Source organism: Fulmarus glacialis, unplaced genomic scaffold (assembly GCF_000690835.1).
Source record: "Fulmarus glacialis isolate BGI_N327 unplaced genomic scaffold, ASM69083v1 scaffold26938, whole genome shotgun sequence".
NCBI classification, from domain to species: domain Eukaryota; kingdom Metazoa; phylum Chordata; class Aves; order Procellariiformes; family Procellariidae; genus Fulmarus; species Fulmarus glacialis.
The window spans coordinates 23,758-39,725 of record NW_009226781.1 but is presented as its reverse complement, the minus strand read 5'-3'; the positions used below and the strand labels follow the sequence as shown (position 1 = coordinate 39,725).

Sequence of the window (15,968 nt, the reverse complement as noted above, 5' to 3'; positions counted from 1 at the left end):
AACCTTAATGATTCTATGATTCTATGCACTCCCCCGTCCCACAAGCAGTACAAGAAAAACAAAAATCAATGTATCACGTTTTCTAAAAAAGAAAACAAAGTAAGAAGTGGTATAAATGGGTGGAATTAAAGAAGTGAGAGGGACAGGACACTTTCTTTTAAAAATGCATATGTAGTTAAAAGCTCAAATGTGAATAAAAGCTAAATTTCAAGTTCTTATTAAACTTACTATTTATAAAACATACTTTCTGCACAGAAAAAAATTAAAAAGACACAAACCCTGGTAATCACAATGGATTCTATTGTCTTATTTAAAAGGGTGAGAGTAGTTAAAGCTGGAGATTTGAATTTACTAAGACACAACTGAATATGATATTGTTCACAACTGGAAAAAACAAGTTCCTCAGGAACTATGACAGTTAAGATCTCTGGAATACTAAATAGTATTTTCTTCTTCAACAAAACTAATCCATTATAATTACAACTGACTGAAACCAGTTGTTTGGGGTTTTTTTTTCCCGCCTCACACTTCCAGCATCGTCTTATTTCTCACAATTCAAGTCATATGCCCTCTTTTATGTATTTGTTCATTGCTACAAAAATTTTCTTTAGCTGTGATTCCCTTTGTGTTTAAGTGACAGTACCAGTTTAATAAGCTCCCCTCCACCTTATGTTCTTATACCCCCAGCCCCTCTTTGCTGTGCCTGTAGAGGGAGTAAAAAAGGAACACTAAGCTTGCAAGCAGTAGAAATTACTTAAGCAGTATTGTGCCCTCTAAAGCAGCCTGACACGAAAAAGCACGAACTCAGAAGCAACCTAAAAACAAACAAAAGGCATATGGGAAATAAACTTCTCTTCTCACAGTAGTGCAGCCCACCTTCAAATATATTCCTCAACCCTTATCCCTTCCTCCCAAACTGCCAGAACCATAGGACTTTGCAGTAATGTCCTGTAGGTCTGGAGTTACCCTGAAAAAGAATGAAAATACACAATGTAGTGTCTCAAAGAAAACTCTTTAATTATGAGCACTACTGTTCACGGAATATACTAAATGTGGATATTACTAAATGAGTATCTGCCATGGCATCATTTCACTAAGACTTTGGCTATCAAATTTCTGGAATGATTTGACTATGTCAAAGCACTCAAATTTAAAAAAAATCACAAGGTATTTATTTTGCTAGATGAAACTCAACTATGCACATGTGGGTAACTTCTAGTGCCTATATATAATTTTTACTACAGCTTTTGAAGTCAAAGTATTGCTACAATAATCCAGTACTGGACAGTTCAGTTATTTCCAGTGCACGACCCTTACCCCCACTTACATTTATGAATGTGTGTAATCCTACTGACGTCAATTGGACTAACACGTAACAAATGTACAAGTATTTATAAGATCAGGTTCTTAAGTCTTTGTACTGATACAGAGTTTGATAGCTTTCCTTACGTATGTATTATTCAAAATGTGTTATTTACCAATGATATAAGCAACTTTGTAATCAAGAAATATTCTGAAGAATTAAAAGCAGAAAGTTTAATTTCATGTTTGTATTTATGCATGCAATATTCACCATGCCAGTAGAAGTGATATCATATTTGCACAGAAAATTCGTAACTGCAAAAACCTACCTTTATTATTCAACTTTCTCTCACGAAACAGATCAATTCTCTAAAATGTGTATGGGCCCAGAATATAACAAATTACATTTGCTCAGGCAGTTGAGTTTGTGAACAAGCAACTGCCTGATTCTGCCTTTGAATTCTCAAGAGAACACAGTTTCTCTACTGAATAAGAACCAAAATTACTTAACCCTGTATTGAAAACAAGTGCACTCTGCGTTACTGGGATTCAGTAATATGAGAAAGTAAAACTTGTGAAGCACAGCTCCTTGCTCATTTACAAGGGAGGTAGAATGGATTCAACACATACAACTTGCTACGATGTTTATGCAAGGGAGTTTATCATTAGCACCTCCTTTCTCACCTGCTGAAATCTTTCTCTGTCTCTAATTCCTCTTCTCCATGACCCAGACGCAGGAGGTGGCGCTCATCAATGTCTAGAGCCATGATTTTTTCAAACAGCTGGTTCAAGGCCTAAAGATTGACAAGAACAGGAGAAAAGGTAGTTTTTAGAAGTTCAGAGGCTCTTGCAGGGGAAAACTGAAGAATTCAAGCTAGGAAGTTATACCTATTTTGGTATAAATGGAAGCCAAAGAAAACATGAAGTTAATACTGAAACTAGAACTCTTAATCTTGACAACAGGGATATTAGCCTACTAAAACTCTTGTATTTGCATACTTTATACAATTTAATACTATCTAATACAATTTAATTTTATTTTACAATTTTAAAACAATTTTAAAATTTGATTCCATCACCTAGTTAGTTTAGTTGATAAAACTATCGGTTTATAAAACTGTCTCAAGAAGCACACTTTGCAAACATTGGTTTTGTTAGATGACTTTAAACCATTTAACTTTCACTATGTATTAGAAGAGCGTGATCTGGTATTGATTGGCAGGTGCTGCAACTCTATTCCATATGGATAAATAGATTTTGCTGAACTAAACTTCAAGGTGTGCTACATCTCCTGCCTTAAACTCTTCAGTTCTCTAACAGCTTAATATCAACTGTCTAATTCAGTGTATTTCAAAGGAGTGAGTTTGTAAGCACTAGATCATCAAGTTATGAAAATAAGAATAAACATGAGCAAGCACCACTTGTACTTCAAGTCAGCTGGAAGTCATGCAAAAATGTTTAAGTACAGCGTCAAGGCATCGGGAATGAACCCTGCTGAGTTCATTTCCTGAAGTACAATTTCAAGTTCATGTTCTCATATAAGTCTTGTCTTGTCTGGTAAGAAGAGTCTCCTATCTGCCTCAAATTATTTCCTTCCTTTTCTCCCCAACGGACATGCTCTGAACCCTTTCTCTGAACCTCAGTACCTGTTAACTCTCCCGCAACCCATTGTAACTTCTCACCAAAATGAAGCCCCACCCACCATTCTTTGATCAACAGCATAAGTGCCTGATCTTGCTTTGATGGACAACGATAAAGTGTTTTCGAAGTAGTATGTTCACTTAAAACAGCTCATAACTGAGATAGGATAGGCTAATCAGGGAGATCAGGAAATAGATGACCCTGGTTTCCAAATAAATCCTTCCAAACCAGATGCAGATTTAGAGTAAGAATCTTTAAGGCTTTTTATCTTTAATATTATTATTATTTTATATATGCTTGAGAATTAGCAGCTAGACTCCATCTCTTATGAATGGGAAGCAAGCATTCAGCTGAAGAGGCCATGATACCTTTCATACCTTCCCTTAGAAGCATGAAGCACAAAGCAACCAGTGTCCGAGAAAGTTACTTAGCAAAAATCTGGCATGCATGCAGTGAATGTGCAACTGTAAGAACTGCACAGACACTTTTTCAAAATACTTCCTAATTTCTACCCCCAACCAGTTAAATATATTGAAAACTTCTGATAAATAGCTCAGAACTACAAACCTGGAATTCAAAAATTTAATTTCACATTATGAAACTGGCAAAATTGCACACAAGCCAACTCAAGTTTTCATTGTTAAGAGACAACTGCAATCCCAAACCTACTGATCTCAATACCTGCTGTTCTTGATCTTAATTACAGGAAAATTTCATACATGACTGACACTTTACCTGATTAGAGTGGGTGACTATAAGAGTTCGTTGTTCTGGGAAATTATGATAAAGATTGGATATTATCTGGACCGCTACATCAGTTTTTCCAGTACCAGGTGGACCTACTACCTAAAAACAAAAACAAAAAATTAAAAACAAAAATCAAAACCAAAAACCAACACACAGTTTATCAGAATATTGCACAATACAGAAATATAGCCAGTTGGGAAAAAAGCAGAACAATCTCACAAGACGCTGACATCATACATTAACAAGAAAAAAAAAAATCTTCTGTTTCATGTATAATTGCTTGCTGGCTTCTGTGAACACGTACATACACCATGAAAGACTTAGCCCAATGCTAAGGCAGATTCCTGCCTAAAAGGAATATGGTAATCCAGCAATTACTTGCTGGCTTTTGTGAACTTCAAGAACAAATACAATATATCTTGAAAGACTAATTCAGATTAATTAGGCAGATTCCTGCCTAAGAGGAATATGCTAATCCAGCATATGAAATACTATTCTGTTTCACAACCCATGAAAACAGACCTCCTCAGAGAAAAAAGGCTGTTTAGCCTCAGGGCTGGCTAAACACAGAGGAGACAGTGGAAAAAGCATCAAAACACACAAGTGAAAAAGAATAAGGTGAGGCAGATATAAAGGAGAGAAAAAAAGAGACCACTCTTTTTATTTACTTAGAAATCTACAACTGACGATACAGAAGTATACTGACAGTTAATGTTTTTATAGGTTCAATTATACCAACCACATTCAAAAATTGACACCTGAGACATTTTAAAGGTATCTAAGTATTATAAAGCATCTCAAAGTAATTTGTTCAGCATTAAGAAGCACAGAATAGCAGGTTTCATATGTAACTACACATAAAATTACAAATCGCTATGAAACTACGCTTGCTTTATTTAAAATTTATTATTTTATTTAAATTGATCACTGGATTCAAAAGCAAGTAGGATTGTATCTCTCAAAAATATTTGACAGAAATACATGACACACTGAGAGAAAATAAAACAGGCCTGTATTACGTAACTGTTTTCTCAGTCTGCCTTCTCTCCCTGCAAAAAAGTGGGTGAGTGAAAAAAAAAAACAAAAAAAATCAGAAATACATCCTCAAAACCAAAAAGCTGACTTTGTCATTGTTTTTCCCTTTTCACCTAACAGATTCTCATTCTCTAACACCTCTTAAAAATCAATAAATGCGGTTTTAGTAGAAAAGTTCAAATTCTATAACGACCATCTTCTCAAATATTTATGAAAGCTGATGGAGTTCCACGCACAGGAAGTTACTTCTCTTCTTTAAAGCCCTCCAAAAGTGAGGTAGATGGTAGTTTATAACGCATTATACACTTGCATTTGAAGGTCATTAATAGTTCAACAAATATTAAATGATACCAAGAAACAGTATGCAATGCTATTTTAAAAAAAAAGACAAAAAAAAAGTAGGTAACTTAGAGACCCCCTCTCTAGTATTTTGTGTGTTAATTATATACTACAAAATGGTAATAAAGATTCTAATTTCCCAGTCTTCTTTTCTATTGACAATACTACTGACAGAAAACAATACTCCTATACACTGGTGTGGGTATTCTTAGATAAACACTCTAATTATGTAAAACCCAGCAGTTCAAATCATTCCAAAAAACCCTTTCCAACATTGTTTAATAACCAAATTTAAAGCATCTATCACTGTGGCATTTTCACAGCATTCAAAAAAAGAGCTTTAATTTTTAAATAAACCTTAAATTTGATATTCTATCAACAACCAGAAAGTTCTGCTATGTTCTACTAGAAAACATACCATACTCAAAAACGCTGCCAAGAACTCAGGCAACTTTTATACGCATTTATGACACTACTGATTTCAGCACACCTAGTCAGGCAGGGACAAAAGGCATACAATTCCACTGAAGTTTATTTTTTCCTTTGCCACGCATCTTTTGTGTGCTAGCTACAGAGTGTATAGGGAGTGGTAAAACATAAGGAGGAAGGGGAGGAGGAATAGCATGGTACTAATGAATACCAATACAAAAACCTAAAAATTAGTGTTATTGCCTATATAGGCTAAGAAGAAATTAAGAGTATCAGAGAAAAGTCATTCAAATATTCCACTACCAGGATAGACTGTACTTCACTGGGAGACAGGTACTTGTAGTCAAACTCTAACTGAGAGTGGTAAACCTTAAAGACCTTTGCAGAAAGGTCGTTATCAAAAATTATCTTCGTAACAGATCTCCAGCTTCGGTTTGGTTTGTAACTTCTTAGTTCTAGAAGTCAGCAGGATATAAAGGATTGCACATTACATTTCACAAGACAGCAGAAAAAAACGCCCTGAAGACAATTCAATGACTTTCATTTCCTTTAATGGAGTTAGATCAAACTAAAAATGATGCAAGTAATTTAAAACAGCCAAAAATGACAGACATGGCAAAAGCTTTACAGTCTAAAACTAGCAATCCAACCACTGAAAAAGTAAATTCGTTTGCTGTGGAAAGTCTTCAGGCACTGAAACACAGGATACAGTCATACAGAGATCAAACGTGTTTCTGTATGATTTGTGAAGATGGGAGGATGCTGAACCTTTGTATGTTAATTTTTCGCATTTTTAAACTATTGATAGAAGTGACCTAAGCAAGGCTACAGAAGTGAGCATTACTGGCATTTCACTGAATGTACCTAAAGCCAGAATCAAATAAGTAAGTGTATAAAATCCTTAAAAATATCCTTACCATAGTTAGCCCAGGCTGCATTCCCGCACGTATAGCTTCAATCTGAGTATGGGTAAATTGAATAGTATTGCTGTAACAAAGCAAAACAAGATCAGAGAATTGATAGATTTTGCCAACAGTTTTGATAAAATCAATTGTTTTAAAAAGTTTGATTTAGATTAATTAGCTACATGTTTCTCCAGAACGACATGCTTGCAAACTTTTATATAAATTAAACCATCATTACATCTTCTTTATAGACATGACAATCTTGCAATTTTTAAACAAGACAGTAAATCATGTTGTCCACGTGACAATAAAATCATCTCATTTAAAAGATTGTCTGTCTCTAGTTATTATTTGCTGAGAATGATGTAAAATTAATTATTTATTATTATTTATTATGATTCTCCTAATAGTCAAAATCCTGACACAATACTAAAAGACAGTATTTCTCATTGTTCTTCAAGGAAATTTTTTAACAGAAGGAGATAATAGAATAGTTTTGATTTAAATATAAAACAAAACAGTCTCATATTCAAATCTTCTTTTGGTAATGAAATCAAAATGACATTTCATTTATAAACAACAATATTATTTTTAAGTATTTCTGAAAATGAACTGCTATGCATGTGTTACCATTTGTAAATAAGTTCTCATCCATTTATTACCGTTTTGGTTGATTATATGGATACGGTCCCCTGTTTGGAATGACGTGAGGTTCTACAATCAGTGTTTTAGCTTCTTCAGGTTTTTCTTCATTCCCATCCTCTTTTCTTTTCTTTCCTTTACCTCCCTTTATTGGGAAAGTTATCCTGCAACATGTAATTTAAGATTACATTTCAACACATTCACTACGATGTCTTAGAAGTTTACACAGAAAGATTTTTTTTGTCACCATTAAGACAAACTTTCACACAATAGGGAAAAAAGAGTTGCAGACAACAAAGCATTAATGAGGATAAGGAAAAGGAATGATGAAGCTGATTTTAAGAAAGAATATTTGAAAAGAGTATGTCAAAAGTGCTCTTTACATAGCTTGAAAAGCCAGGAGCAGTGCTGAGAGCCAGCTGGAAAACACTGAAGGTAAAGGGTTCATAAATAAAAACGGAAGGGACCGGAGTAAAGTTATAACAGAAAGCCACTAGCACTGTCTGTTCAGCAGTAATAACTGGATTTTGTTCTAGAAGTGATTATTTTTTTTTTTTTTTTTTTTACACACAAGATATGTCAATGTTCTATACTTCTCCAACACATGAAGCCTTTTATCCTCCCAGTTCAATTTTTTTTATAGCCCTCTGTATCACATGTTAGCAAGCTTCTCTAATTTAATTCAGAAACAAATCACGGTGAAGGAATTCCAATGGCTATCCAATTATCTTGAGACAACAATACAGGTATCTTCAACAGCAATAATCTCTTAGTCTCTTTACAGGACAAATGCAGCAGTAGGAAGAGCAATAGCTCTTCATAAAGAGGAATATCTGTATTTTAATCTATGAACTGAAAATGAACACTAGTTCATTGAGGGAAATCACGTGCGGTATCTTGTCTTGATACCTTCAGACTATTTTTATATCATCCTAAAAGAAAGAGCACCTCCCTTCAACCACTGAACTCAACTCCACCTGACAATGCATTTCAGCAAGAATACCAGACCAGGAGTACTTGAAATTTTGAGATCACCTGAAGGGGGGTATTTGCAGAACTGGATTGTCAACGGTCACTTTAATATTGTATCCAGGAAAACTAGCTTTTAAGTGATCAATGGACAGGAAAGTGTCATTAAAATCCAGAGTTGCAATCTGATTTGGCATTTTCGAATAGTGTGCACTACTTGGGTCTCCATATCCGAGAATGATGTCATGCAGCCAGTCAGGGACCACACAATCTGTGTTCATCAAATTCCTAATAGTCTCCAGAACAGCCTGCAAATTAGAAAAATATATAAAATATGATTGGAGAGATTGACTTTTTACCAAGAAAGTGACATACTGAAGACTAATCAAGTCTATTCTAAGATGCTAGCATATAACAGTCTTTAATCGATAGGTGTTTGGTTAGATTGAGTCAATATACATGGTGCATATATGCAACAAACACCAGTGTCAAACCATATAATTCTTAAACTATCCTGTTAGTAAAGAGCTAGTAAAGAGGACCTTAATCATCAGTAATGTTTTCATTCCAGAACACTCATAGGAGAAAAAAAAAAAAGGCACAGTTCAAAATAACCTATAAACAAAATAAAGTATCTGCTATGGCCCTAGCTTATTGTCCTAGTTTGACAATGAGTGAACAATTCACATGTCAATAGCTACACATATTTCTACTCGAGGTTCTTCTTCAGGACGCTCACAAGGTCATGCTGTTTGTACCAAAAAATGCATTAAAACTTCCATGTGGTCATAGTCCTGGCACACACTGGGTTTCTATATAGTCTTGGAGTGCACCTTCCTTGCTTCTCAACCCTTTCTTTCCCCACTTAAATTCACTAATCCAACAAGACAACTGATGACTCCAGAGAGTCCCCAACATGTTTCCACATACATATTCTTCTAAAAAATTTCAGCTTTGGGGATACTGATTGAGCTATCAATTTCTGGGAGCAGCAAATGGTAAGTGTTATGTCAGGCTTTTTGAAGACTACAGACACAGTGCATTTTAAAACAATTACTCTTTACTTTGACCAAAGTAAAAACATATTTAGTGTAATGCACAACTGTATGGCAAATGGATGCCTCAAAACCTAGATGCAGTTCTTATTAGAAATCTAATAAATTCAACACCCTCATGCAGCTTAAGGTTTCTCCTTCAACTCTGTAAGTTTCATCCCTGCAGCCAGCTAAAGCTTCCTTCCAAAAGCTTGCTCTTCACCCCCAAATTAATTTCTCTAATCATCTGTGGTTATGCCAGTATTTTCTCTCCTTTCCCGCCTCCGATGAAAACACCAATGCTCCAGACCCTGGACTTACACAGACGGTGTGCATTTTAACTAACAGGTAGCTGAACTTTAGTCTTCCTTCCAAAGGGCTACTTCAGTGGCAAGTCTTCAACAACCACCTTACTTGAAACTTGGCATTAGGACATCATGCATCTGCTCTTCAGTAGAAGAAACACAGGATATGAAACCTGCGCTGATTTCCAGATCCTCCAACTTACCATGCCACCAAACATGGACACAAATGGATGGCAAACATAGTGCATCAGCAGTCCACACCAGGATATAATACAGACCTTCCAAATGCCGATCTTGTGAAGAATAGTCAGCCAAAACAAAGTATGAAATTTTATTCTGATAGTTTTCATTTACATATCCAGCTCCAAAGGGTAGGATTCTCTGCCCTTTTCCTGCTTGTGTTGTATCATTCAAGGAATCAAAGTAATGCGGTTTTCCTGCTTAAACAGTCAACCTCTATAAAGGTTCTGATTCTTCCCCTCTACTCAGCATGGATGAGACCATATCTGGAGTGCTGCGTCCAGTGCTGGGCTCCTCAGGACAAGAGACACAGACGTACTGGAATGAGTCCAGCAAAGGGCCACTAAGATGATTAAGGTATTGGAGAATCTGCTACATGAGAGGCTAAGAGAGCTGGGATTGTTTAGCCTCAAGAAGAGAGGGCTCAAGGGGTGGTGAGGAATTTTATCAGTTTGTATAAAAAAAAAAATAATGGAAGGGAGTACGGACAATGGAACCAGGCTCCTCTCAGTAGTGTCCTGAGAAAGGACAAGAGGCAATGGATACAAATTGAGATACAGGAAATTCCACTTAAATATATGAAAAAGTTTTTACTGTACAGGTAATTGAACACTGGAACAGGTTGTGTAAACAGGTCATGCAGTCTCCATCACTGGATATATCCAATTCCAACTGTACAACATCGTAAGATCTTGAGCAACTTGCTCTTGCTGACTCTACTTTAAGCAGGGCTTGGACTAGATCATCTCCAGAGGTCCCTCCAACCCCAACCATTCTGTGAATCTGTGATTCTGTTCCTTCCAATCTCAACCAGGTTGTGGATTCTGTGATAGCTCTGTAAAGTTGTTAACTCAAAGGTAACTTAGCTCTATAAAATTTAAGACTGATGTTAAGTTATATGCTCCATCCTTTCCTTATCTAAAAAGGTTGCTTGATTGTATAAAAGCAGAACAGCTCCTACTATTTCAAATTTAATTCTCATACTGAGGAAACATGTCATAGCAGCTCTGTCCTTGTACAGGAACCTCTGCATAGTCAAATTCCTAGCTGTTGGAAGAAGTGAACGTGCATGGGATAATACAGCTGGCATTAAATATCACTGTGACACAAAGTATACTCTCAGCTCAGCCCCATTTTATAATAAAGGGGATCACTCAAAGAATCTTATCTGATGCCTACAAACCACTCCAGAAACCTCCTCTCCCTTTGGCTCTCCAAGGCAGGTAGTCTATTTTTTCTTGCTCTTGGTCATATGAACATTTTAGTATGTCATCTGCAGGACCAGAGTGGTTCTGCACTTAACTTCTGAAGCCTGAAGGTCCTGCAATTACTTCAGAGTAACTGATATACTGATGGATGAGTCCCATATTAACTAAGAATATTTATATTTTTGTTGCAAATATAAAACAAGTGTTTCTGGCTTAAACATATATCAAGCATAGCATAATACATTTGTGCTAAGAAAAGCAGAAATAAATTGGAAAACATGGCTTCTTCAGGTAGTATTTCTAAATCTAGATGATTGATTTCTCAGAGGAAAGTTTAAGAAATATGTCCCTAACAGCTAATGTGCTGGTTTTACATCACAAAAACTTTGCTTCAGCTTTTCAAAAGTAACTTCTATACGTGTAAGAATAGTAAGATTAGTTCTTGTAAGAACTAACACTGCTGACCAATTGTAGTGACGTAGTGGCATCACCTCCAGCAAACACATTGTATTTGCACTTCCACTGCTGTCTCATCCGCTTAATTTACTAAGACTGCACAAGCGTTCTTTTGCCTTCTCTCCTACAAGCTCAGCTTAAAACTTCAGGCTGCCTTCTATCTGCTCAATACACTATCAACTCTAATCACAGCGATACCTTGTTTTCTTTTATCCAGCCAAAGTTAGAAAGGTTTGCAGATGACATGGAATGCTTGCACCCAAACTGGTAGCAATGTGATAAATCTGGAAATATCTTAGTTTGTCTTGACAAATGAATGTATGAGACTTAAATAAAAACCAGAATGGTTTGCATTGTGATTTGCCTATAAATTAGCTGCAAGTACACAGTACAAATTTGAAAGCTACGCTCGCATCTAACAGCAATTCTGAGCAAACTTAAGTATTCACTGCAGCACTTTCCTTCTAACTACACAAAAATGCATACATATGCAAATAAAACACACGTCTATAGTGCCAGCACACCAACAGGCTTTGGCAGAGAGCACTTGTGCTTGTAATGTAAAATGAACCTGCCACAGACACACAACATTAACAATCAGTTCTGGGGTTTTTTTAATGTAAAGTTATAAAGGACTCTCTATGAAGTACTTTCAGTATACCAATCCACAGCTGGATGGCACCAGAATGCTCTGTGCAGACCACAAGCTACTGTTTCACACCAGAGGCATCTTCCCAGATACAGAAAAGAAAAAACCGAAGTATTCCTGCCTCCCTCTTTAACCATCTGCACAGAACTTGCTATAGAACCCTCTAAAATGAAAATCAATTCAATTATGCAACTCGTGATTTTAAGGCGCCGAAAGAAAGACAGTTTTTCGTTCATGTTGCATTTTCATAATGGAAAACTCAAGGAAGGTTAAAGATTCAAAGGTCTAAATGATCTAACAGCAAAGAAACTGAGCATGCATACAAGAAATATTTTCAGGTATACAAAATTATGCACCCTCACAGCAAAAAAAGCCAACCGCATCTTGTGCTGCATTAGGAAGTTGCCAGCAGGTGAAGGGAGGTGCTCCTTCCTCTCTGCTCAGCACTGTGGAGGCTGAATCATAGAATCATAGCATAGTTTGGGTTGGAAGGGACCTTTAAAGGTCATCTAGTCCAACCCTCCTGCAATGAGCAGGGACATCTTCAACTCGATCAGGTTGCTCAGAGCCCCGTCCAACATGACCTTGAAAGTTTCCAGGGATGAGGCATCTACCACCTCTCTGGGCAACCTGTTCCAGTGTTTCACCACCCTCATCGTAAAAAATTTCTTCCTTATATCTAGTCTAAATCTACCCTCTTTTAGTTTAAAACCATTACCCCTTGTCCTGTCACAACAGGCCCTACTGAAAAGTCTGTCCCCATCTTTCTTATAAGCCCCCTTTAAAGTATTGAAAGGCTGCAATAAGGTCTCCCCAGAGCCTTCTCTTCTCCAGGCTTAACAACCCCAACTCTCTCAGCCTTTCCTCACAGGAGAGGTATTCCATCTCCCTGATCATTTTCGTGGCCCTCCTCTGGACCTGTTCCAACAGGTCCATGTCTGTCTTGTGCTGAGGACTCCAGAGCTGGACGCAGTACTCCAGGTGGGGTCTCACCAGAGCAGAGTAGAGGGGCAGAGTCACCTCCCTCGACCTGCTGGCCACGCTTCTTTTGATGCGGCCCAGGATACGGTTGGCCTTCTGGGCTGTGAGTGCACGTTGCGGGCTTATGTCCGGCTTTTCATCCACCAGTACCCCCAAGTCCTTCTCAGCAGGGCTGCTCTCAATCCCTTCATCCCCCAGCCTGTATTGATACCAGAGGTTGCCCCAACCCAGGTGCCGGGCCTTGCACTTGGCCTTGTTGAACCTCATGAGGTTCACATGGGCCCACTTCTCAAGTTTGTCCAGGTCCCTCTGAATGGCATCCCACCCCTGAATCTGAAGCACTGTGTTCATTTCTGGGCTCCTCAGCGAAAAAAGAGACATGGAGTTATTGGAGTGAATCCAGTGCAGGGCCACAAAGATGATTAGGGGAGTGGAGCATCTTTCACATTAGGAGAGGCCAAGAGAGCTGAGACTATTCAGCCTGGAAAAGAGACAGCTCAGGGGGTCTCATATCAATGTGATAAATATCTGATAGGAGAAAGTGAAGATGAGGGAGCCAGACCCTTCTCAGTAGTGTCCAGTGACAGGACAAGAGACAACGGGCACAAATTAGAACACATTAGATTGCATCTGAACAAAAGAAAACACTTTTTTTACTGTGAGGACAATTCAGCACTAGAAGAGGTTGCCCAGAGTAGTTCTGGATTCTTAATTCTTGGAGATATTAAAAACCCAACTAGATATGGTGCTGGACAGCCTACTGCAGGTGACCCTGCTTGACCAGGGGGCTTGGACTAGCTAATCTCCAGAGCTGCCTTGCAACCTAAATGATTCTATGATTCTGTAATTATACCACCTGACGAAAAAAGTTTACTACGGGCAACACAGACCAGTTGGTCAAAGTTAAATTTATGCCAAGTCACAATTCTAGAAACTCAAATATACGTTTCAATTTTGCTGGAAAACTTTCCTCTTCTTGCTTTAACAGAGGGTAAGGAAAGCTAAGTTATTGATAAGCTTCCTGAAAAACAACATTTGCTGAATTTATATGCAAAACTGAATTAAAGCTGTGTGTATAATTTTAATCTTACTTATAGGCAACATACAGTATCATAATGCATTAGCAATAGGTTTATTTTGAACTCTGACCAAATTCCTTGAAGGCTCTCTTGACAATGAATACCCAAGGAAGTAAAATGCCAAAGAATCACACACTGCAACTGTGTGAAAACTGTTAGGGCAGGAAAAAAAGCACCATTCAATTTACAAAGTTCCAGTTAACATACAACCTCTAAGGACTATCAAATACATCAGTGCTAAAAATCTCGCCTGACACCCTCCAAAGCCCAATAAGAAACTGATCTAGTGATGCTCCCAAAAGCTAACAGGTTTCTCTGATTTTCACCTTTTGACTAGTTACTCCTCCTTTTCCTATAGTCCACTACTACATCAGGTAACAAAGATGTTCCACATACTCCCTTGACCCAAAAGGCCAAATATAACTCTTCTGTAGGCTACCTGTTAAAAGACTGAAATCATAAACTAATGTTTCATTATATACTCAAGTGAAGTAGGAGTGTTCTGATTTTCAGTTACTTCAACACTTAGCTGCAGGGGGAAGTTATCACCAGCTGACATGCTCTAACTTCCTGAAGTGATCCAACGCCACCTAAAAAGCCTAACTACATGTATCTAAAACGAACATGTCTCAGTACTGCTGGCGTATTCAGACAAACTCTTATCCTAAGAGTCAATGAGCAGTACCTTACCTTGAAATTGTTTTCTTTTGGTTTTCTTCTCATTATTATATTAAATGTCTCATAAACATCTTCTGCTCCATTTTGGATTGTATTGGTCATGTCTTGTTGATACTGGTTTGGGTCCAGAAATACTCTGTATGTTCTGCAGTCCCCTTTAAGTCTTGGTTTGGGTTCAGGTCCTGCCCAAAATGAAACAGTAAGATTAGAATTTCAAGTAGTGCTAAAAGCAGATTATCATTCAAATAAATGATCCGTAATCATTCCTGAAATGAAATTTAGTCAAATTCATATGATGAAACTAATTTCTGCATGGCATTACAAACATTCTTATTTCATGCTTTCATCACATTTCTAATAGAGGTTTTGAATATAAGCTATTCTATTCCTAAAACCAAAATGTACTGGATTTACTTAATTAATCTAATTACATCAGATTTTACCAGAGGAAACTAGTTAACCTTTCTCAGGCTGCTTATGGAATTGGTTTGTTTTTTCCGGTAGGTAATGAATTCAAACAGCATTGCTTAAAAGAGAAGCAAGTCAATGATTATGCTGTTAATGGGGGGGGAAGGAGGAAAGAAAAAAAACCTTTCAAACAAGTTTTGGTATACCATACCTTCTTCAATAACACGTCCTTTCTCATCCAACATGCCCTGGATTTCACAGCCTCTGACATACACCAGGCCAGTTTGCTCAACAAAAGGTCGTCGTCGGTCAAACTTGGTGCCATAAGGTTGTGTGGGACGTACCGTAACCAAAAAGCAGACATCATGTTTACGCAGACCTGATTCCGAAAAGGAACATTTAGTGATCTGATTGAATACCATTCTCCTTTTCCGTTCCTTAATATATATATACACAATAGAATACACAAAAATTTCTCTTAAATAAAACCCCACCTGTTCAGAGAATAATGTGTTCTGTTTCAAAACATGCCTTTAACTTAGAGGATACAGAACCATAGGATATTGTCATCTTTTCCACTATTCTGAACACTACTATCTGCTAGGACTTCAGATATGAAAAGAAGAAATTGACTGTTTTTTTCATGGCAACAAACTTATTTATTTCAAGATTATTCTTATCCCAGTAATCTTGCTTAGTTACACAACCTAGATACTTTCAGTCTTATCTTCAAAGTAGTGTGTCATTAATCTCTTACTCTCATTACTTTCTTCTAGACTAATCTCCAATATTTTTTTTAATAACAACTTAAGTGCATAGAACTGGGCACAAAATCCTAAACAAAGTTACTTTAGTTATGTACTTAATGGGGTAAAAGGTCACTTAAGCAAGTTACTTGTTTTCCATGCTACATTCCAGTTT

The 15,968-nt window shown here is 37.1% G+C and overlaps 1 protein-coding gene across 1 annotated transcript in view; it reads right to left on the bottom strand.

Annotated features, from left to right (window-relative positions):
• Window positions 1-891: 891 nt before the first annotated feature.
• The window catches only part of AQR (aquarius intron-binding spliceosomal factor), a gene marked incomplete at its 5' end in the record, with an annotated part of 38,829 nt that continues 23,752 nt past the window's right edge, over window positions 892-15,968 (bottom strand). Inside the window, 8 exons of the mRNA XM_009582933.1 lie at window positions 892-967; window positions 1,987-2,096; window positions 3,679-3,789; window positions 6,411-6,480; window positions 7,061-7,204; window positions 8,076-8,317; window positions 14,652-14,821; window positions 15,259-15,426. Of these exons, the coding sequence (XP_009581228.1) occupies window positions 892-967; window positions 1,987-2,096; window positions 3,679-3,789; window positions 6,411-6,480; window positions 7,061-7,204; window positions 8,076-8,317; window positions 14,652-14,821; window positions 15,259-15,426 (1,091 nt within the window). The remainder of the gene's footprint in view (window positions 968-1,986; window positions 2,097-3,678; window positions 3,790-6,410; window positions 6,481-7,060; window positions 7,205-8,075; window positions 8,318-14,651; window positions 14,822-15,258; window positions 15,427-15,968) is intronic.